We start from the raw sequence: 17,042 nt of genomic DNA on the forward strand, positions 1-17,042 counted from the left end.
CTTACCTTGTTGGCTGAAGGACTGCTCAAAAACAGACTTGTAAAGGCTGCGGAAGGAGGCACTGAGATCTTCAAATTCTGAGAACAAGAGCTGCTTGTCCCTGTCTGGCATGTTATACTGGGACTGGGGGGGCTGCTGGAGGCTCATAGACTGGGACACAGGCTCTAGGTGACTGGTCACCTGGACAAATGAAGAGAAAAGACAGCAAAGAGTTACAAAAGTGACCAACACTTTGATGTTTCACTGGTTAAGGTATAAGCTACAGGGATTACTGTAGAGGAGCACCTGTACTTTTCAAAGATACCCACACCATGCTCACCTTATCAAGGAACCACATCAAATATAAAGCAGTTCTCAAACACATGGATGGTTTAATTGTTCTGAGGAGTGACGGCTACAATGTCTGTTTCCGCCTGAAAGGGTGTCAGTCATGTTACATATAAAGAACAATTACGCGAAGCACAACAATCTAGGTCAGTGCTTACCGCCTTGGCTCACACAACATTAAGAGAGCAACTCGAATGGACACAAAGCCAATACTCAGGTGGCTAAGCAAAATGTATTTAAAACAAAATCAATAGCAATACCTTGTACAAATAAGCAGCCATTTTATCCATGTATTTGTGTGGGCAGTCAATGTTATGCACTGCCCCTGGGTGTGAGACGGCAAGCAGCGTCCCCTCCAGCTGAGAATTTATCTATGAGATTCACCACAGCAGGCGCAGCAATACAAAACCATGGTTATTTCACAAAGTAGGACCTGACCTGTTACCACTGTGGGCTAGCACTACAAGAGAGTTCACGTCCAATTTTTGATCATAACATCTTCCTCTTCCAATATGTGGGCACGCTGCTGAAGCGCATGGCTCACAGACTGGCAAGGCTAAGAGTGAAGAGGTGATAATAAAGCCGGAGTGTTTACTGCGAGCTGCTGCTTTGGCTGTGTGTGAGAGTGAGAGAGAGACAGAGAAGAGAGAGCGAGCACATCCATCAGGCTGAGCCGATCGATGCCCAGCGCCTGGAGCACGGAGCGCTCTAGGATGCAGGAGGACCACACCAAAGAGGGGGCATCTCTGGTGGGAGGACATCAGAGGAAGCACTTCTCTTTGTCTGGGTTCCAGGAGCGTGCACATTTTTCTCTGTTTCCCTTAACCCCCTTCCTGATGTTGTACTCCAGCTCATGTCCACCGTGAACCTCGGTCTATTACCGTCTACGGCTGGCTCCTCTGAAGAAAGCCTCCTGGGACTTTCTGAGCAGATAAAATATGGGATACAGTACACTTTCTAAGCCTGGCAGTGTTTCATTTTCATTCATTTAGCGACTGTGGCTCTCCTACGGCTTGGAAAAATATGAACACAATGACAATTTATCATTTGGCTGTAAGTGCTCAGTGCTCAAAAAACAACAATTACACCAAATTTATATAAATATCCTGTTACAAATATTCAGTAAGAGCCAGAAACAAACAACAAAAAAAAAAATCCCACTGTTCTACACTATTGACTCTGTGCAGAACAGCAGGGACAACCTGCCCTGGCACCTTTATTGTTTTTTCTTTGTTCCCATGAACGATGCAGATTAATTGCTGCAAATAAACCCGAGGTCTTTATGGCTCCGTTTAGGTCAACCTCAATAAGACGCAGCCCACGTCAAATCTGTATCAAGCCTGACTGGCTCAGGTAGCAACCGATTCTTCTGTTGCAGGTGTTTGGTGACCACGTGGTGCTGCATGAACACCACAGAAGAAAAATGCATTTCCTGAGACTGTACAGTGCAGGGAATAAAACTGCTGCTGTATTTTTCCAAAGCTCTTTTTTTTTTTTTTTTTTAAATACACTGCTGCAGGTGAGGGTGTTTCCTCTTGTTTTATGGCTGTTTGAATCAACCAACCCAGCTCTCATTAACTTTTGATGTTTTATGTTTTTTGTTGTTTTTTTTAGGAGGGGAGGTAGAGCTTGTCTATCTTTAGTGCCCTTCTAAATTAGTCATTGTGAAAGTTAAACTTTGCAATCAAGAGAACATTTAAGATTATGTTCAGAGTGCTGAATCCATAAAAATGACTACAATTCTCTCAACAACATTCATCCTTGTTCTTACCGGTGTATAGCTGTGCACACTGCCCACGCTGTTGAGATTGACGGAGGCCAGACTCTGATCAGACAGGCTGTTGTTAAGGCTGCTTCTTGGACTATCACTCCCTTCCTGGTCTGTGTTGTACAACGCCACCTGAAATGCATACACATGTGCATCAGCCTTCATGTCTTAAAAAAAAGAAAAAACCCAACCACACAAATAAATGCACTCTTACTGTCAGCATTCCTTGAAGAAAATTGGTGTGAAAGGTAATGTTGGTGTGCAGTTTAATGATATTAGAAGTGGGAATGTGAAGCCAGGAGATGTGTGTGTGCTGCATGCAACAGCATGTCATAATTGCAGAATAGTTTTTCGTTTTATTGCGTGCATGTGTGTGTGTGTGTGTGTGAGAGTGAGAGAGAGACAGACACAGGGTGCTGCTCAACACCCTCCGCAGTCACTAAGGGGTTCCATCTGAATGTGTTAAGGGGTCTGGAGACAGCTGAGACATTCCCATCACTAAAGGTCATGCTACTGGCGATGTCAGCCACATCTGCTCACCAAGCGCAAATCCGTTTGGGACAGCTAACAAAGGATTTCAGTGCAGCCGAGACACTGACCTTTCAATGTAGGAGCGAAACTAGCCGAGGCACTTCAGGACGACAATCTTAATTATCGTCTAACAAGGTTTAGTCCTCCCGCCATTCCCCAAATAAAGTGTGCCGTCAGACAATTAAGACAGTAGTAAGAAGAATAATCCAGATAATGAATATAATGACACCCACAGAGACCATCCCATGTGCTGAGTTTTGTTTGGTGAGAAAGGAATGGCAGTAATGCGCTGGTGGTGTTGCAGTGGAAGAAGGCATGGCATTCTCAGATTTGTGTGTGCCTGTCCATGTGTGAGTGCAGCATGGTGGCTTCTGCTCATCACTGCTGCTCAACAGAGTGGGCTCTGTGCTGAGCACAATGAAACAGCAGTTGTAGTAGCCTTCAGGCGGGCAGATTGGCCCGGCTTGTCCAGCACCCTGCCTCTCAGTAGCAGCAGCAATGGACTGAAGCCTCTTGTCTTTCTGTTGAGCCACAGCGTGGCACCACAGCGGCCCCAAGGAGGTGAGGAAATTCAGGCAGCCCTGACCAGTCTTCTCTTCTCTGACTGATTGGCCGGCTGACTAATATGTTGGTGCGAATCCAGAGCACAGAGCAAGAGCTTCAGATCATATTAAGCCTTTAATATGGAGCTTGGCTTCTGCACTGATAGAATGAGATAGAAATAGCGCAATTTAAAAAAAAAAACAACACAACTGAACAGCGCAAATGCTGAATCCAGAGAACACTGTTTGAGGAAGAGGGGTGAGGCAGAGGGAGAGGACAACAGGGGGGGTGGTAAGAGAAGCTCATTAGGCAACTCTAGCCTTCTTCCACTCAGTGTGGGCCTGGCTCCAGCGTTCATTAGCGCAAAAGGGAACTCAATGAGCAGCTAAGACTGAAGGCTTAAGCACGTCTACAAAATCAACCCTACAATGCTAATCAAAAACAGCGTGCCACAGATATATAAATGTTATGTGTAATGAAGTCATAAAACAAGCTTTTAGCCTTAAGTCTCTCACCACAATCTATTTTTACACCATTCAACCATAAAGTGTGATGATTTCAAAAACCTCACTGCTCTGTGGTTTACCCAGACCCCCCCACCCTCACCCCCACCCAACACCAAGTCCTCTGAGTGAAGATGCCTACTCAAACACGCACCGTCGCAGGCTAACACCCAGTCGTGTCTCACCCACATACACAGAAGCATGTAACATATAATAGACATACATTGCTACAGCAACGGACGTGCACAAAGGTAGAACAACACACACAAACACACAGAGGCCGAGGCAAGCGTGTTCATACAGGCAGGAGCAGCTCCACAGTAAAAACTGTGTACGGCTAGCAGGCAAGCGAGTCAGAGTTCTATTCTTAGCAGTGAATTAAGTAAAAAGCCAGAGGTGTCTTTTACATGGGGGCCTAATCTGGTGCATGAGACATGGATTATGAAATCAAAGCCCAGGTGTCTCCGACAATGCCAGCCAATGTTCGGCACAATTCCTGCATGCAGGATCGCACAGACACAAGGTGACAGAGGAAGAGACACAAAAAGGGTATGAGATGCATGAAGGAGATGAGAGGAGAAGAAGAACTATTCATTAGCAAGCATATTTCCAACAATCTGTCCCTGTCCCCTCTCGATCATCCACACATTAGTGCCAAAGTTTTGTCACTTTAAGTGACCAGTGTTTAGGATAATCTCAGAACACAATCTTTGGTGGGGGGCAAAGAAAAGTCTGAGTCTGTGTGAGAAAGACACCAAAGAGAGAGGGAGAGGGAGTACAATCGTGTGAGGAATGCTAGACAGAAGATTCTTGCTGGTTCAGTAGTCGTCCTGCCAGCGTCTCCCATTGGTCTATGTGAGAAGGCGGGAATATGAGGGAGAGAGACTAGAATAGAAAGCGAGAGAGAGGAGAAAAAAAAACCAGAGAGGGAATTCCTGTGGCTTGGCATGCTGCACCGAAAGAGGCGTGGCCTGTTGTGTGTTTACAGTGTAAGACGGTGAGAAACAAGCTCTCTCTGAGGACTTCAGACCTCAGATCTGTTGCTATTCCACTTTGTCTTCTGCTCGCTTTACCGCCATAACACTTTTTGTCACAATCAAATGAACAAAAGAAGACAAAACTGCCTTGAAATCGCTCAGCTGGTGGTTTTTTTGGGTGTCATTTTTATGCATGTCGGTTATTACTCGTGTAAGTTATTTCGCTGGAGGTATTCGATGGCAGGGATCCAGACTTAACCGTCAGCTCTTAACATTAGGGCCTTATTATCCAGCGGCTGGTGGTGGAGATCGGTGGAAAGTGCTTGTCTGTAGTAATCAAACAGGAAAAGGGTCATCTGTCTCCACACTTTGGCCAATGAATCTGTCTGCTACAGAAAGAGCCCCTAGGTGGTTGTCACCGACACGCTCCTCAAAACAAGCAGAAACGCTTTGTAACATAAATGTGCAGGCATAAAAATTACAGCACATGCAGAAATATGCTCAGACTTTTGCCTTTAACTTGAAACGTAAGAGCCTCTGTCATACAAGCACTAACTCATCTTTTCTGTGAACACCCCTGTTCATGTTAAACCACATTTTTTTGTAATGCTTGCAATAACTGAATAAGCGACTCTTGTAGGCTTTTTAAAAGTACTCCTGAGAGCTGCCCCCACTGGGCTCAGAGGATGAGAGCTTAAGGTTAAAAAGCCTATTTAAATTTCAGAGTGAGCAGCACACTCAGAGCTAACAGCTAGCAGTCCCTGTAGCTTTGCTCTGTGATGTACAAGTGTTTCTATGTTTTCACGGATACTAAAAAAAAGAAAGAAGAAGAAAAGAAAAGCCACGGAGAGCAGACGGAGCCAGCAGCCGGGGATGTCACCTGTAGAGTGGTCACTCGGTGAGAAAACAACTTTTTGGGCATCAACCTGCACTACAGGTGTGAATACAGAAACCCCATGCAGCATGTGGAGTATTCTGTTTCCAAATGTGCACAAGACTGCATGCAGTCTATCAGGTTGCAAAGGCAAGCACCAGTGTGAGCATCATATTTCCGCACTAAAGATAACAAGAGCCTGCTGCCTGTTGTTGTAGAGGAAAAAGGTACAGCAGGGCACATAGTTGTGTATTTTGGTGTGGGTTGTGATGAAGAGAAGCTTTAGGCACATGAGCATATGCTCGTGTGAAAGTGTGTGTGTGCGCGCCTGCATCTCCCCTTCACAAAAGTGCTCCTGTCTCTGTGGGGAATGGTGCTGTAGGTGGTTGGAGAAGTGGGTGGGGTCAGGGTGCAGCCGTGTAGCCAGGTGTGTGTTGGAGCTGGAGGCTGGATTGCTGGCTGTAGTACCTTGTTAGTCACAGTGTTGATTGCCAGCGTTGGAGAGGCACTTCCAGAGATCATACACTCCATCCCCAAAGACTCTGACTCTAGGCTGTACGGCGTGGAAGCCTGTGGGGGTTGGGGGCAGGGAGTGGAGGCAGAACAAAAAAGAAGTCAACGTAATCCAATTATTAAACACACGAGATCCCACTACTGCAGGAGCAACCTGTATTAAAGCTGGTAACACATTTCATGTTGCTATCACATTCATATCCATCTGCAAGATCTGAAAACAAAAAACAAAAAACAAACAGAGCCGCTTCTATGATACATCAGAGAAACAACTTGATTTAAGACTTAAACAAACAAACACAAAACTAAAAAGAAAATAGGTCTGAAACCCCAAACCCCGCTGTCACCTCCCGCCCAAACACACATACCATATTGATGCACACGTGCAACCCCTTGTCTTGCAGTATAGGTACACTGTTGTGAGAGATAACTCTGCTGTGGCTGCTGTTACTGTAAGAGGAATGGCTGCCAATTCATGCTAAACATAAATGAGATTTCACAAACTCTCAAGACCCTTAAAGGAAACCTTTGTAGACAGGCAGGCCCAGTTAGGGGGGCACGTAAACTGCCCCCTAACTGGGGGGGGCAGTTTACGTGTCCTACAGAAAAGAGTCCTCTTCGCTTTGTGCGTTCTTTTGTGTCACACTCAAAAAACAAAGGTACTAAAAACACTAAAAACAAGGTACGCTTTGTGTATTTGCTGTATCTAAGATCACACACCTGCAATACCGCAGTTTGCTGAATGAATCTGATAGTATTTGGATGCCGTGAGGCAACTACATAAACAGCATTTTAAGCTTAATGGAGTCTATGTGCTTGTGTATGTGTCTGGTAGAGACAACTGTGTGTGTGTGGCGTGTGCATATGAGTCTCTCTCGCCAGCTTGGGGAATTTCTCTTCATCGTAGCCTCTGGTCAGCCACATTGTGGGGAAGGAAGAGACAAGAGCCCCCTGTGTTGGGATGCCCAAGGGCCAGGTCAATCTGAGCAGCTCAGTAAAAACCTGTACAGCCGTACGTTAACGGGCGGATGAAGCTCATGCATAATTAAAGACAAAAGCTCCCGCTCAGAATAGCCGCTGCGCACAGTTCTGCATTAATTGATGTTTGTTAAAAAAAGTGAGTGCAAAATGTAATGTATGTAATGGTTGCCTGAGGCATAGTTTATTAATAAGGAGCCCACTTCATGACAGGCTAGCGAAGCAGCATGAAGAGGTAGTTACATAAAGTCTGGATATGAACTCCTACTGAGTCTGTCTGTGTGTGTGTGTGTGTGTGTGTGTGTGTGTGTGTGTGTGTGTGTGTGTGTGTGTGTGTGTGTGTGTGTGTGTGTGTACGTCTGCAAGTGGTAGAGAAAGAGTCAAGGGAAAGTGGGAGAGAAAGAAGGGCAAAAGGAAAACAACACTGAGGCAGATGCAAGGTAAAGACACAAAAATAATATACTGAACCACACAGATATTAAAGCTTTAACAAGAAGGAAGCAGGAGAAGAGTGTACATACATATATATATATATGCGCATAAAAATGCATATTCTTGCAGAGAATGTTAAGTTTCTCCTATCAGACTCACCCGCTCTCCAGACCGCGGCCTCTTCTTTGGCCGTGTAGGCAAAGCATCCTCCTTTGGGTTGGTATCGATGGCCCAGTAAGAGCCCTACAGACAGAAGAAAAGCCCGTGAGCTGATAAAACAAACTGCTTTCTCACATGATAGCCCAGAAATTCCCCTGCATTCATTGCTGAATGGTTACAGAGCATGCAACTTTGATGGCTTAAGTCTGGCATGGGACTCTTGTCACACATCACCCCAGAATTTCATGTCATTCCCTTCTTTACACCCCACCTCTAAAATGTCAAATATCCATTAAAGTCAGGAAAAAAGTCAGATTAAAAATGGGAAAAAAGGAAAACAAACGAAAGAAAAAAATAAATCAGGATTAAGACATTTCCACTCTGATATCACAAACATTTTTTGGCACTGAAATATACCTGCATATTCAGAACTCTTGGGCCTCATACGCTCTGTTAAAATCTGTCCTATCAGCCCGAGCCTTTATTTGAGTTGATAGCTATGTGTTAAGAGTTTGAGTGGTGTGTGGGTGGGCTTTGTTAGCAAGAAAGCCTTGGCTTTTCCTCCTCTGAGGCTGCTCCTCAATGAGAGGCTGGTGAGGGCAGCTGGTGGTGGTGAAATGCTAAGCCTTTCCTGAAGCTCTACTTCCTCAGCCTCAGGTACTGAAGTCAGAGCACTGCTGCCAAGGATGAAGGATCCCGTCTCAGCCCGGGAATGGAGGCAGCGCTAGCCCTGCCGTGTTGCTTTCTTCTAAGGTCTACAAAAGGCTAATCGAGGAGAGAACAGTTGGGGCTGGCTCTGGGGCTGCAGCTCGTAATTCCACAACCAGGCTGCATTATTTATCTTTGCATTCGCCCCATTTAATTTATTTTTCAATGGTGTTCCTCCTCGAAGCCAACAGCAACGCTGCTTGCAGTTGTTAAAAATGAGATTTTTACCCTAAGGCCCCGCGAGTTCTGAATTTGTTTTTAATATTTCATATGACCCCCGATAAAATCTCAATTGTCAAGAGAAAGTGAGATCAGGACCTTTAAAATTACTTCCTTAGCAGAGAGAATAATTGATATTTCTATAAGAAATTCTCTAAACAACAGGAGAGGCCACGGAACAAGCTGTATTGCAAGTATCTATACAATAATGCAGCATACACAATAGCCTGCTCTTGTTAAATTTAGCAAATCTGCCATTTTTGCATAAATCGCTGCTGCGATTGTTAAAATAAAAATCCAGGCTTGGTCTATATTCATCAGGGGTTAAAATTATAACTCTTCATATGAGTGTGAGGCTTTGGGGTCAATTAGTATTTTCCTTTTCGGGGGGGGGGGGATTCACAGCACAATCAGCATAAGATAGAGGCTGCTTTAAAAAAAAACAAAAAAGCAAAACAAAACAGCAAAACCCTTGTTGTATGCAAAGATGAGAGTCTCTAAACGTAACTGCTCCCTTTAAATGGACAGGTACAGATGTTTCAAAATTAAGTGTCACACAAAGAAAGCCAAGCTCTGTGGTGTTTCTCTTAATTAGGGGGGGAACAACACTTTAAGTTAACCCTCATGGGAGGGGAGTTTTTGCATTTCCCAACACCCACCCCCAGAGACTTGGTAGCAAAAAAGGAAAAAGAATATAAAGAGTCATTAAATTATTCACAAATATACAGCAAAAAAAAAAAGAAAAAAAAAGAAAGAAAGAAAGAAAAAAAAAAAGAAAAAAATGTAGCAATGCCAAGTGAAGTGTATCCTTGGAGTCTGGGGCAACAACAGAGGAAAGCCACACTACTTCTGCAGCCATAAAACAAAGGCAGCTGTAAAGATTTTTTTCAAGATCCTGATAACACAGGTACACTACCTGTTCTCTTCCCCTCAATGACGCAGCTTATTTTCATACATCACCATAAATTATGTCACCTGCTTCCCCTTTCATATGTAAATACAGGAAAGACAAACAAAGAAAGTACAGCGGCGATCCTTGCAACTCCAGGCCGAGACATAAGACCAATTAAAAGGAAGACTACTAACAGCAGCCTTCACGGGCTACATTTCTACCTCAGAGGTAGACATGGTGTGTGTGTGTGTGTGTGTGTGTGTGTGTGTGTGTGTGTGTGTGTGTGTGTGTGTGTGTGTGTGCGCACACACACACACACACACACACACACACACACACACACACACACACACACACACGTACAACAACAACAACTGTCATCTCTTACACCATCTCAGAGACAGACAGAGAGCGACATGACTCTCCTATCTCATCCAACCAGCAGTTCTCATATTCCTGCCACATTACAATATTGATGCAACATATCAAGAGCGGCTAGCGCCCCTTTGAAGTTGTCTTCGGGGGGGAAGGGAGTGAGGAAAATTCCAAATTAAACATTAAGGATGCGAGCATGTTGGCCATGCATTTGGAATGGGATCCATACAGCAATAGATTATTTTGTATTTAGTGGAGCAGCTCCCAGGAGTGTCAATATCAGAGGATTACAGCAAAACATGAAATTAGCATTCAGTCCCCATCCTCTACACAGCTAGGCGTAGCTCTTCATGCGCGCGTGTGTGTGTGTGTGTGCGTTTATGTGTATAATTATTTGCGTGGTTCTTTAAGCATAGGTACCGCACGCTCTGACATTTCCAGGATGATCTAGGTTATACCACATATGGCTACACCTATGCACACCATCACAGTACATTTTGGCCTAAAAGCTCGCTCTTCGTGAACAACAAAGTTTATCAGCAATTGCTTCATATCAGGTTGATGTTGCGAGAGATAGATTGTGAAGAGAAGTAAGTTGAAAGTGCGGGTGGTCCTTTTATGAATAAAATGTCAAGATTACCCTGGAATAAATCTTGCAGAAAACAAAAGTGAAAGACAGAGGCCTGATTTTGTTCTTGTTTTTTCTCTCAGTAGGTTCAGCTTCACTTGGAGTAAATACTTGATGGATGGCAGATTCTGGGAATGACCTAACTTGTACCCTGTTATGGCCCCATCTCTACCAGTCTGGCATCTTCTCCTCACCCACATCTGTTGTCTGTGCCAGTCCAAAAAAAGGAAGGAGGAGGAAAAAAAGAAAAGAAAAAACTAGCCTCCCCTTATATTTGAAATGCAGTTCTGTGGGGGTGGGAGGTTCATAATAGATTACGAGCATTCCATGCATTTCCAGACTGTCAAGAGTCCTGGCAGGAATTCAAAGGTAATATTTTTCTGCCAGAGATAGCACGATACACACCAGAAAAATGCTGTAATAGCGTAGTGTAATCTGCAAACTTAGGGTACTTGCTTAAAATTTAAAATATTGCATTTATTTGACTTGCAATTACATGCAACCATAGGTGTCTGCAATTACCAGTTGATGTTTTTAAGTCTCACCTTTCCTGGGTCATCTTTGGAGCGAGGCACTTTGAGAAAACACTTGTTCAATGACAGATTGTGCCGTATTGAGTTCTGTGGGGGGAAGCAGAGAGAGAGAGAGAGGGAGAGAGAAAAAAGGTGAGGTGAGGTGAGTTAACATATCAAAAATAAAGAAATAAAAAATTCAAATAGAAATCAGATCACATTAAGAAGTATCTAAATGTGAGGAATATCACTTGTAGCGGCAAAAAGCAACTTGTTGTTATGAACCATTTAGGTTTAGTCACCGCTCCTGCTGCTGTTTCAAAGCCATCAGATCTGGCTCACAACCATGTCTGGATTCATGTGCAGGAGATCAAATTTATGTACAAAGCCACCAGGACATCCTATCTTTCATCACTGTCCAACAAACTGCATTATGGTTGCACAACATATCAAATTCCACCGGCGCCAAAAATAGGAGCCAGAAGGAATCCCACACTGGGATGGTTGCTGATAGCGGTGCCTGATATTAATTAATGCTTCAGCGGGCTCCTGTGGGGGCAGGAAATAAATTATGTAGATCATTCTGAAAGTTAACTCATTACAGTGTTACAAGCTACTCCACAGTGGTGAAGAGGGAGGTTCATCCAGCTGCCTGATAGGGGAGGCGAGGTGGGCTGAAGTAGCCACAAGGGCTAGAGAGCGATGCTCCAGGCCTGGGTTAACCACCAGCAGTAAGGCCCTCACATCCAGCTGGAGCCAAACCAGCTGAGGGCTTATAAGAGCCAATGGATGCACACGTTTCTCCACTCCACTTTATGGAGTGGTATTGACAGATGGTCACACTAAAAAGCTGTAGGATTCTCTGATGAGTTTAGTGGATGCAGGAGATAAGCTGAGAGAGGGGCACAGGCAGAGAGAGAGTGAAAGACCCCTAAATGCAAAAGATAGGAGCTGCTTGTTCAACACCAAAGGCAATTATACCACAGGAGGGATGATAATGGCAGGCTGGTCGTAATGCTGCCAATCTCGCGCATTAAATAATCCTGAAATGCCCGTACAATCCAGGAGAAGATTAATGCTTTTTTTTTTTGTTTCCTCCAAAATAAAATATACATAGGGAAACTGTCAGTGGAGTGAAAATAATTCTGCCCTTGTGTCATCCACAGGCGATGTCCGGACCTAGCCCTTAGGCCAAGAAAAGCTCCTTTACGACTCTGAGCCATGGTCAAACTCTAAACTCTGAGCTGAGCTCTCCTCCCTTTGCACCACCGGCTGGTCCAAATATGCCAAGGACCCTGTGGTTAAACATCCCCAAGCCATAGTCAAGGCTCAACACTTTTCTGACCCTACACTGGAGGAATAAATTTCCCACTTAAGTTAGGACAGCAGAGTCAAAGCCCTTACTGTGCCACAGGCTAAAGGAGAACTTTCCAGATTACATCTTGACACTTAAAAAAAAAAACAAGAAATAAGTCATAACTTTAAGTGCTTGTGCTGTAGCACTACACACTGCACTTCAAATTTATGAGGACATACCAATCTTCTGTATTTACAATAAACCTCATTGGACAAATGTGCAGGGTACTCTCTTAACACAACAGTATTATGATCCTCTTCTCTGCTCCACCTCTGGTCATACAGCGTATTCCAAGCAGTCCTGGTTTTACTAAAATATGCCCAAAAGGCTTCTTCTGTGTACCCATACTGCTTTTTCTAAAAACGAGGAAGAAAAAGTCTCACTGACAGTATTTGACTGTAACAAACGGAGCATGAGGATGGTCAGGAGAAAATAAGATTGCACTGAAGCTATTCTGACACATATTGTCTTTCGGTTCAATACAGCTGAGACAAATTCAAGATGGTGTTCATCTCTGTGAAGAGAAGAGCAATCCTATAGGACAGTGTGTGAAATATGAGTGAGGGTGGAGTATCACCCAAATACCTGAAGGAAAACTGAAACTCTCGAGACAAAAAGCAACAGTACAGAACACAATGGTAATAAGAGACACACATCATTCACAGGCAGGCTGTCCCACACTTGCACGCAACACTGTTGACCGAAAAATTCAAAACAAGAGACTATCAAGTGTAAAAACTGTTCTCCCTCCCAAAACAGGCACACGAAAAATAACCATCTAAATCATGAACCTCAGAACCCAAAAACACTCACTGCAAAAATATATAAAACAGAGAAATCATGAACTGTATACAATGGAATCAGAATATTTGACAAATTTATGGTTTATTAAAATCACTCCATGCCAAAATCTTAAATTTACCAATTCACTGCCCAACATTTTTACTACAGGAAATAAAAGAAAATCATTCTGTTGCTCTCACACACCAGAATAAATTAATGAAAACCTCTCAAACCGCAGCATCTTGTGGTCACGCCATTATCAGGTCTTCAAAACTACATGCAGAAGCATTCAGGGTTTCACTGTGATCAGACCCATTATGTGGTCTGAGTGAAATCCAGTTGCATGCTACACAAATGTGCACTGATACGATGCCGGAAAAACTAATCTTAAGAATCAGATCTAAAAAGTCACATAGACTTGACCAACTTGCCACGTATGCTGAGCAGCACTGAGAGCGGCCTGATGGCCAGCAGAGGTTTTACTGAATGACTGTTTTACTCTCAGGTGCTCATCGCAGCCCAGCTTGTCTGCTCAGCCTCTAAGCGACAGCACCGTTATAAAGGCCTTGCCCTTTTGGTTGCAATTTGTCGCTTGCCTTTTCATTTTTTCGACTTTGGTCAGGATGAATAAAACAATGCGCATGCATAGTGGATGGTGACAAACACATAAGAGGTTCCCCACTTAGCCAGCCCATGCCACTTTAAAACCCTGAGACATGTCCAACAGGGGAGAGTGTGAGCCGGGACGTGTGTGATGCAAGCTCTACAATGCCATACACCCTTAAGTACCTAAAACCATTTTTCCTTCACAGCTTCTGTGTTTGCGTGTGTCACTTGATGCCAAGGAGCCAGAAGCAGTCTAACTTGCACAGAAAGCTGGCTCTATCCATTAAGGACCTTCTACTGGGCCTAAATCATTGATACAGTCAAGCGTTCAAAGCCTGCTGTTACATCAGAAGTTTACTTTTTAATGAACTGCTTTAGACACATTTGTCTAAAGCAGAAACCACCAGGCTGCAGGTCATACGCAGGTGAGGGGTATCGGAACAAAAGGGGGGATGTTATAATATTACAACAGCACAAGAAAAAAAGCTAAACAAAAAAACACAGAAAAGGCAACAGTCACTGTATTTGATAGATCATAGCTTCTTTGCTAAGGGGAAGAGAGAGTGGGGAGGAAGACAACAACAGGCTGATGAAAAATTACTGCCAATTACCACTAACTATATAAACAGTATGTCACTGTTTGAGCTGCGGATACCGAGATCTACCATTCAGGTCTTTACTTTTAGACAGTGGGCTACAAGTTGGTATAAAGACATAAGTGGCTCAACAGCAGAGGGAAATAAAGTAGGTGGAAGAGGTCAGAGGGTGTTAACAGTTGTACACAAAGTGAGTCAGACAGAGCTCACTGCAGGGGTCCTGCCCAAGTGCTGCCCAGCATCTACCTGCAGCCCCCACAGAGCACTTCATATCCAACCTCAGTACAAACCTGTGTGTGTGTGTGTGTGTGTGTGTGTGTGTGTGTGTGTGTGTGTGTGTGTGTGTGTGTGTGTGTCCATGCATGTGGGATGCCTCCTACACACCTAAGAAAGAAAGAAAGAGAGAAAGAAAAAAAGAAAACCAACACACACACACACACACACACACACACACACACACACACACACACACACACACACACACACACACACACACACACAGAGGAACGTGTCTCCTAACAAATGGCGGTGATTTAACACACCAGGACAGCAGTGGAGGCGTAAGCAGCTCCGCCCTCGCTGTCCCCCCTGCTGAGGAGCGCTGCAGCTCAGCAGAAAGGACCGCCAGGGGAAAGTAGGTCAGGCTGACCTCTGCGCTCGGCGTGTCAAACGTTCAAAGTGAGCTAAAGGGACAGGCCATGTCAGAGTCCTGCTCCTCACAGCTGGGGAGGAGGAGCCACCCCGCGCACATGGTCAGGGACCCAAGGGAGCGGACTCGGCATGCTGGGACAGACATGCGTATGCACACATACCAGTTATGACACAGGGACGAACACAGAGGGAGAGGAAGAGTCACACTGTGCTCCAGCATCAATAAATCGATGCCACTGTATGGGCCTTACTAGTTTCAAACCATCTTTCTATAACTTTAAGCTTTTAGACAAAAAAACAAAAGTGGAGGGGGAGGGAAAAAGGGAAAAATGAATTGTATGTGGGCTCTAACCAACCAACACTCCGCCCATTCTTCTGTTTCCCACAACTAACAACAAAGACATATTAGCCCATTTCTAAGTTTATCCGAAGCATTCCGGAGACCAAGTGAGAGCTGAGATGACCTGGAGGTGCTCTTAAAGTGTTTCGATTAAACTCCATCGGAGAGAAACTTAAATGCTGCTGGATTTGCTGCCTTTGTGATCAAAGTGTTCTCCGTAGCATTGCAGTTTGTGGGAAAATAAGCGGGGGTAAACGTTGTCAGGAGCCAGTAGTTAAACATTACAGTGACCTTCATCACAGTGGCTGCTCATAAAGGCAAACATTCCCAATAAAAAATAAAAAATAATTCCAGAGTTCAATTTACATTTTTACAAAAGAGGAGGTCTTCAGAGAAAAAGTAAAAGCATGCAGTTTCAAGCTGAATGTAAGGAGAGGTTAGTTCAGGTGACACTGCCTACGCATTCCCAGCATCCTTCCAGTTTTAAGTTTATCCCATTTTGTATGAAATCAACATGTCTTTTCACATTAACAATGAAAAAGAAGACAGAATGTACCACAGGGCTTTTAGAGTAGGAAAAAACCAGCCATGTAAAAATACTATTCAGGCCTGTTGCCACATTTAATATCTTGTATGAAGCATCTGTACAGAAGAGGGAGAGGAGAACGACAAATCAGACAAACTAAAGCAAACACCCTTGCAAGTACTATCGCTAGAAAGATGGGACCTCAACCTCTGACTGACCTGTTGCCAAGTCTGAATGACGAACCAATACAAAAGACTTGAGCTATTGCTGAGATAGATGCTTCAGATCTGTTCAGAAATAGAGAAATAAGACCTCTTGGGTGAATGAATTGTAAGAGGGAGGGAAATAACTGGTCATTGAGTGGATGAGTGAGTAAAACAAATGGAAAGAAGAGACTTAAAGATAGACCATATAGCTGAGCACATGTTGATGTACAGCTGAATGAACCAGAGCTTTTGCTGAAAAGAGGGGCTGATGTCATACTAGACAGCAACAAAACGGCACAATTCAATAACTGTGTATGTAATATTCAATGTGGATGTCCATCTGAACAATAAAGCATTTATTTCTTCTTTCTTCAAGCATTTGCTACATGACCAAAATCCTGATGTCTGCACTCAATACCACGGTCAGTAAAACGACTGACAAAATAAAAAACTCAAATTCAGCTGAAAATGAAAAGGAATTAAAAATACATGATATTTAAAAAAAATAATAATGAAATAATAGAAAATTCATCAACAATTGCAAAACATATTAGAACCCGAGTTTCCAACAAAGAGAACAAAATGAGTACTGAAATTATTTGCCAACCAATAAAAAAACATACTGAAAAAAAAAAAATATTGTTTTTAATGATAAAAAGGAAGATTTCTCAAATCGGTTGCTAGCATTGCAAAATATATGGTAACCTGACTCTTTTTATTTTTAGTTAAATAAAGCAATATAAGAAGTTAGAAATATATTGTAATTTAATATAATATAATATAATATAATATAATATAATGTAACATAATGTAATGAGCATTCTCATCATTTGCAAACACGTAGTGAAAGAAAACAAACCAAATAATCAGCATGTTTATTGATAATTAACCTAAACCCAGTTTATCGCTGCAATAAATACCATTGTGTTACATAAAGGGTGTGTAACCTGCTGCTCTGGAGCCACATGTGGTTTTTTCTCCCCCACCTCCACCGGCTCCCTGTGACATCCATTTAAAAAAATAAATAGTGAATATGTC

The 17,042-nt window shown here is 43.4% G+C and overlaps 1 protein-coding gene across 3 annotated transcripts in view; it reads right to left on the reverse strand.

Annotated features, from left to right (window-relative positions):
• The window catches only part of foxj3 (forkhead box J3), an 86,675-nt gene that overhangs the window by 12,556 nt on the left and 57,077 nt on the right, over positions 1–17,042 (reverse strand). For all 3 annotated transcript variants that reach the window (XM_019359255.2, XM_005453461.4, XM_005453462.4), the window contains exons 3-7: positions 10,973–11,047; positions 7,606–7,689; positions 5,992–6,093; positions 2,099–2,227; positions 6–180 (exon numbers count right to left, since the gene is read on the reverse strand). In XM_019359255.2, the coding sequence (XP_019214800.1) occupies positions 6–180; positions 2,099–2,227; positions 5,992–6,093; positions 7,606–7,689; positions 10,973–11,047 (565 nt within the window). The remainder of the gene's footprint in view (positions 1–5; positions 181–2,098; positions 2,228–5,991; positions 6,094–7,605; positions 7,690–10,972; positions 11,048–17,042) is intronic.

The sequence above is a fragment of the Oreochromis niloticus genome, linkage group LG5, assembly GCF_001858045.2.
Source record: "Oreochromis niloticus isolate F11D_XX linkage group LG5, O_niloticus_UMD_NMBU, whole genome shotgun sequence".
NCBI lineage: Eukaryota > Metazoa > Chordata > Actinopteri > Cichliformes > Cichlidae > Oreochromis > Oreochromis niloticus.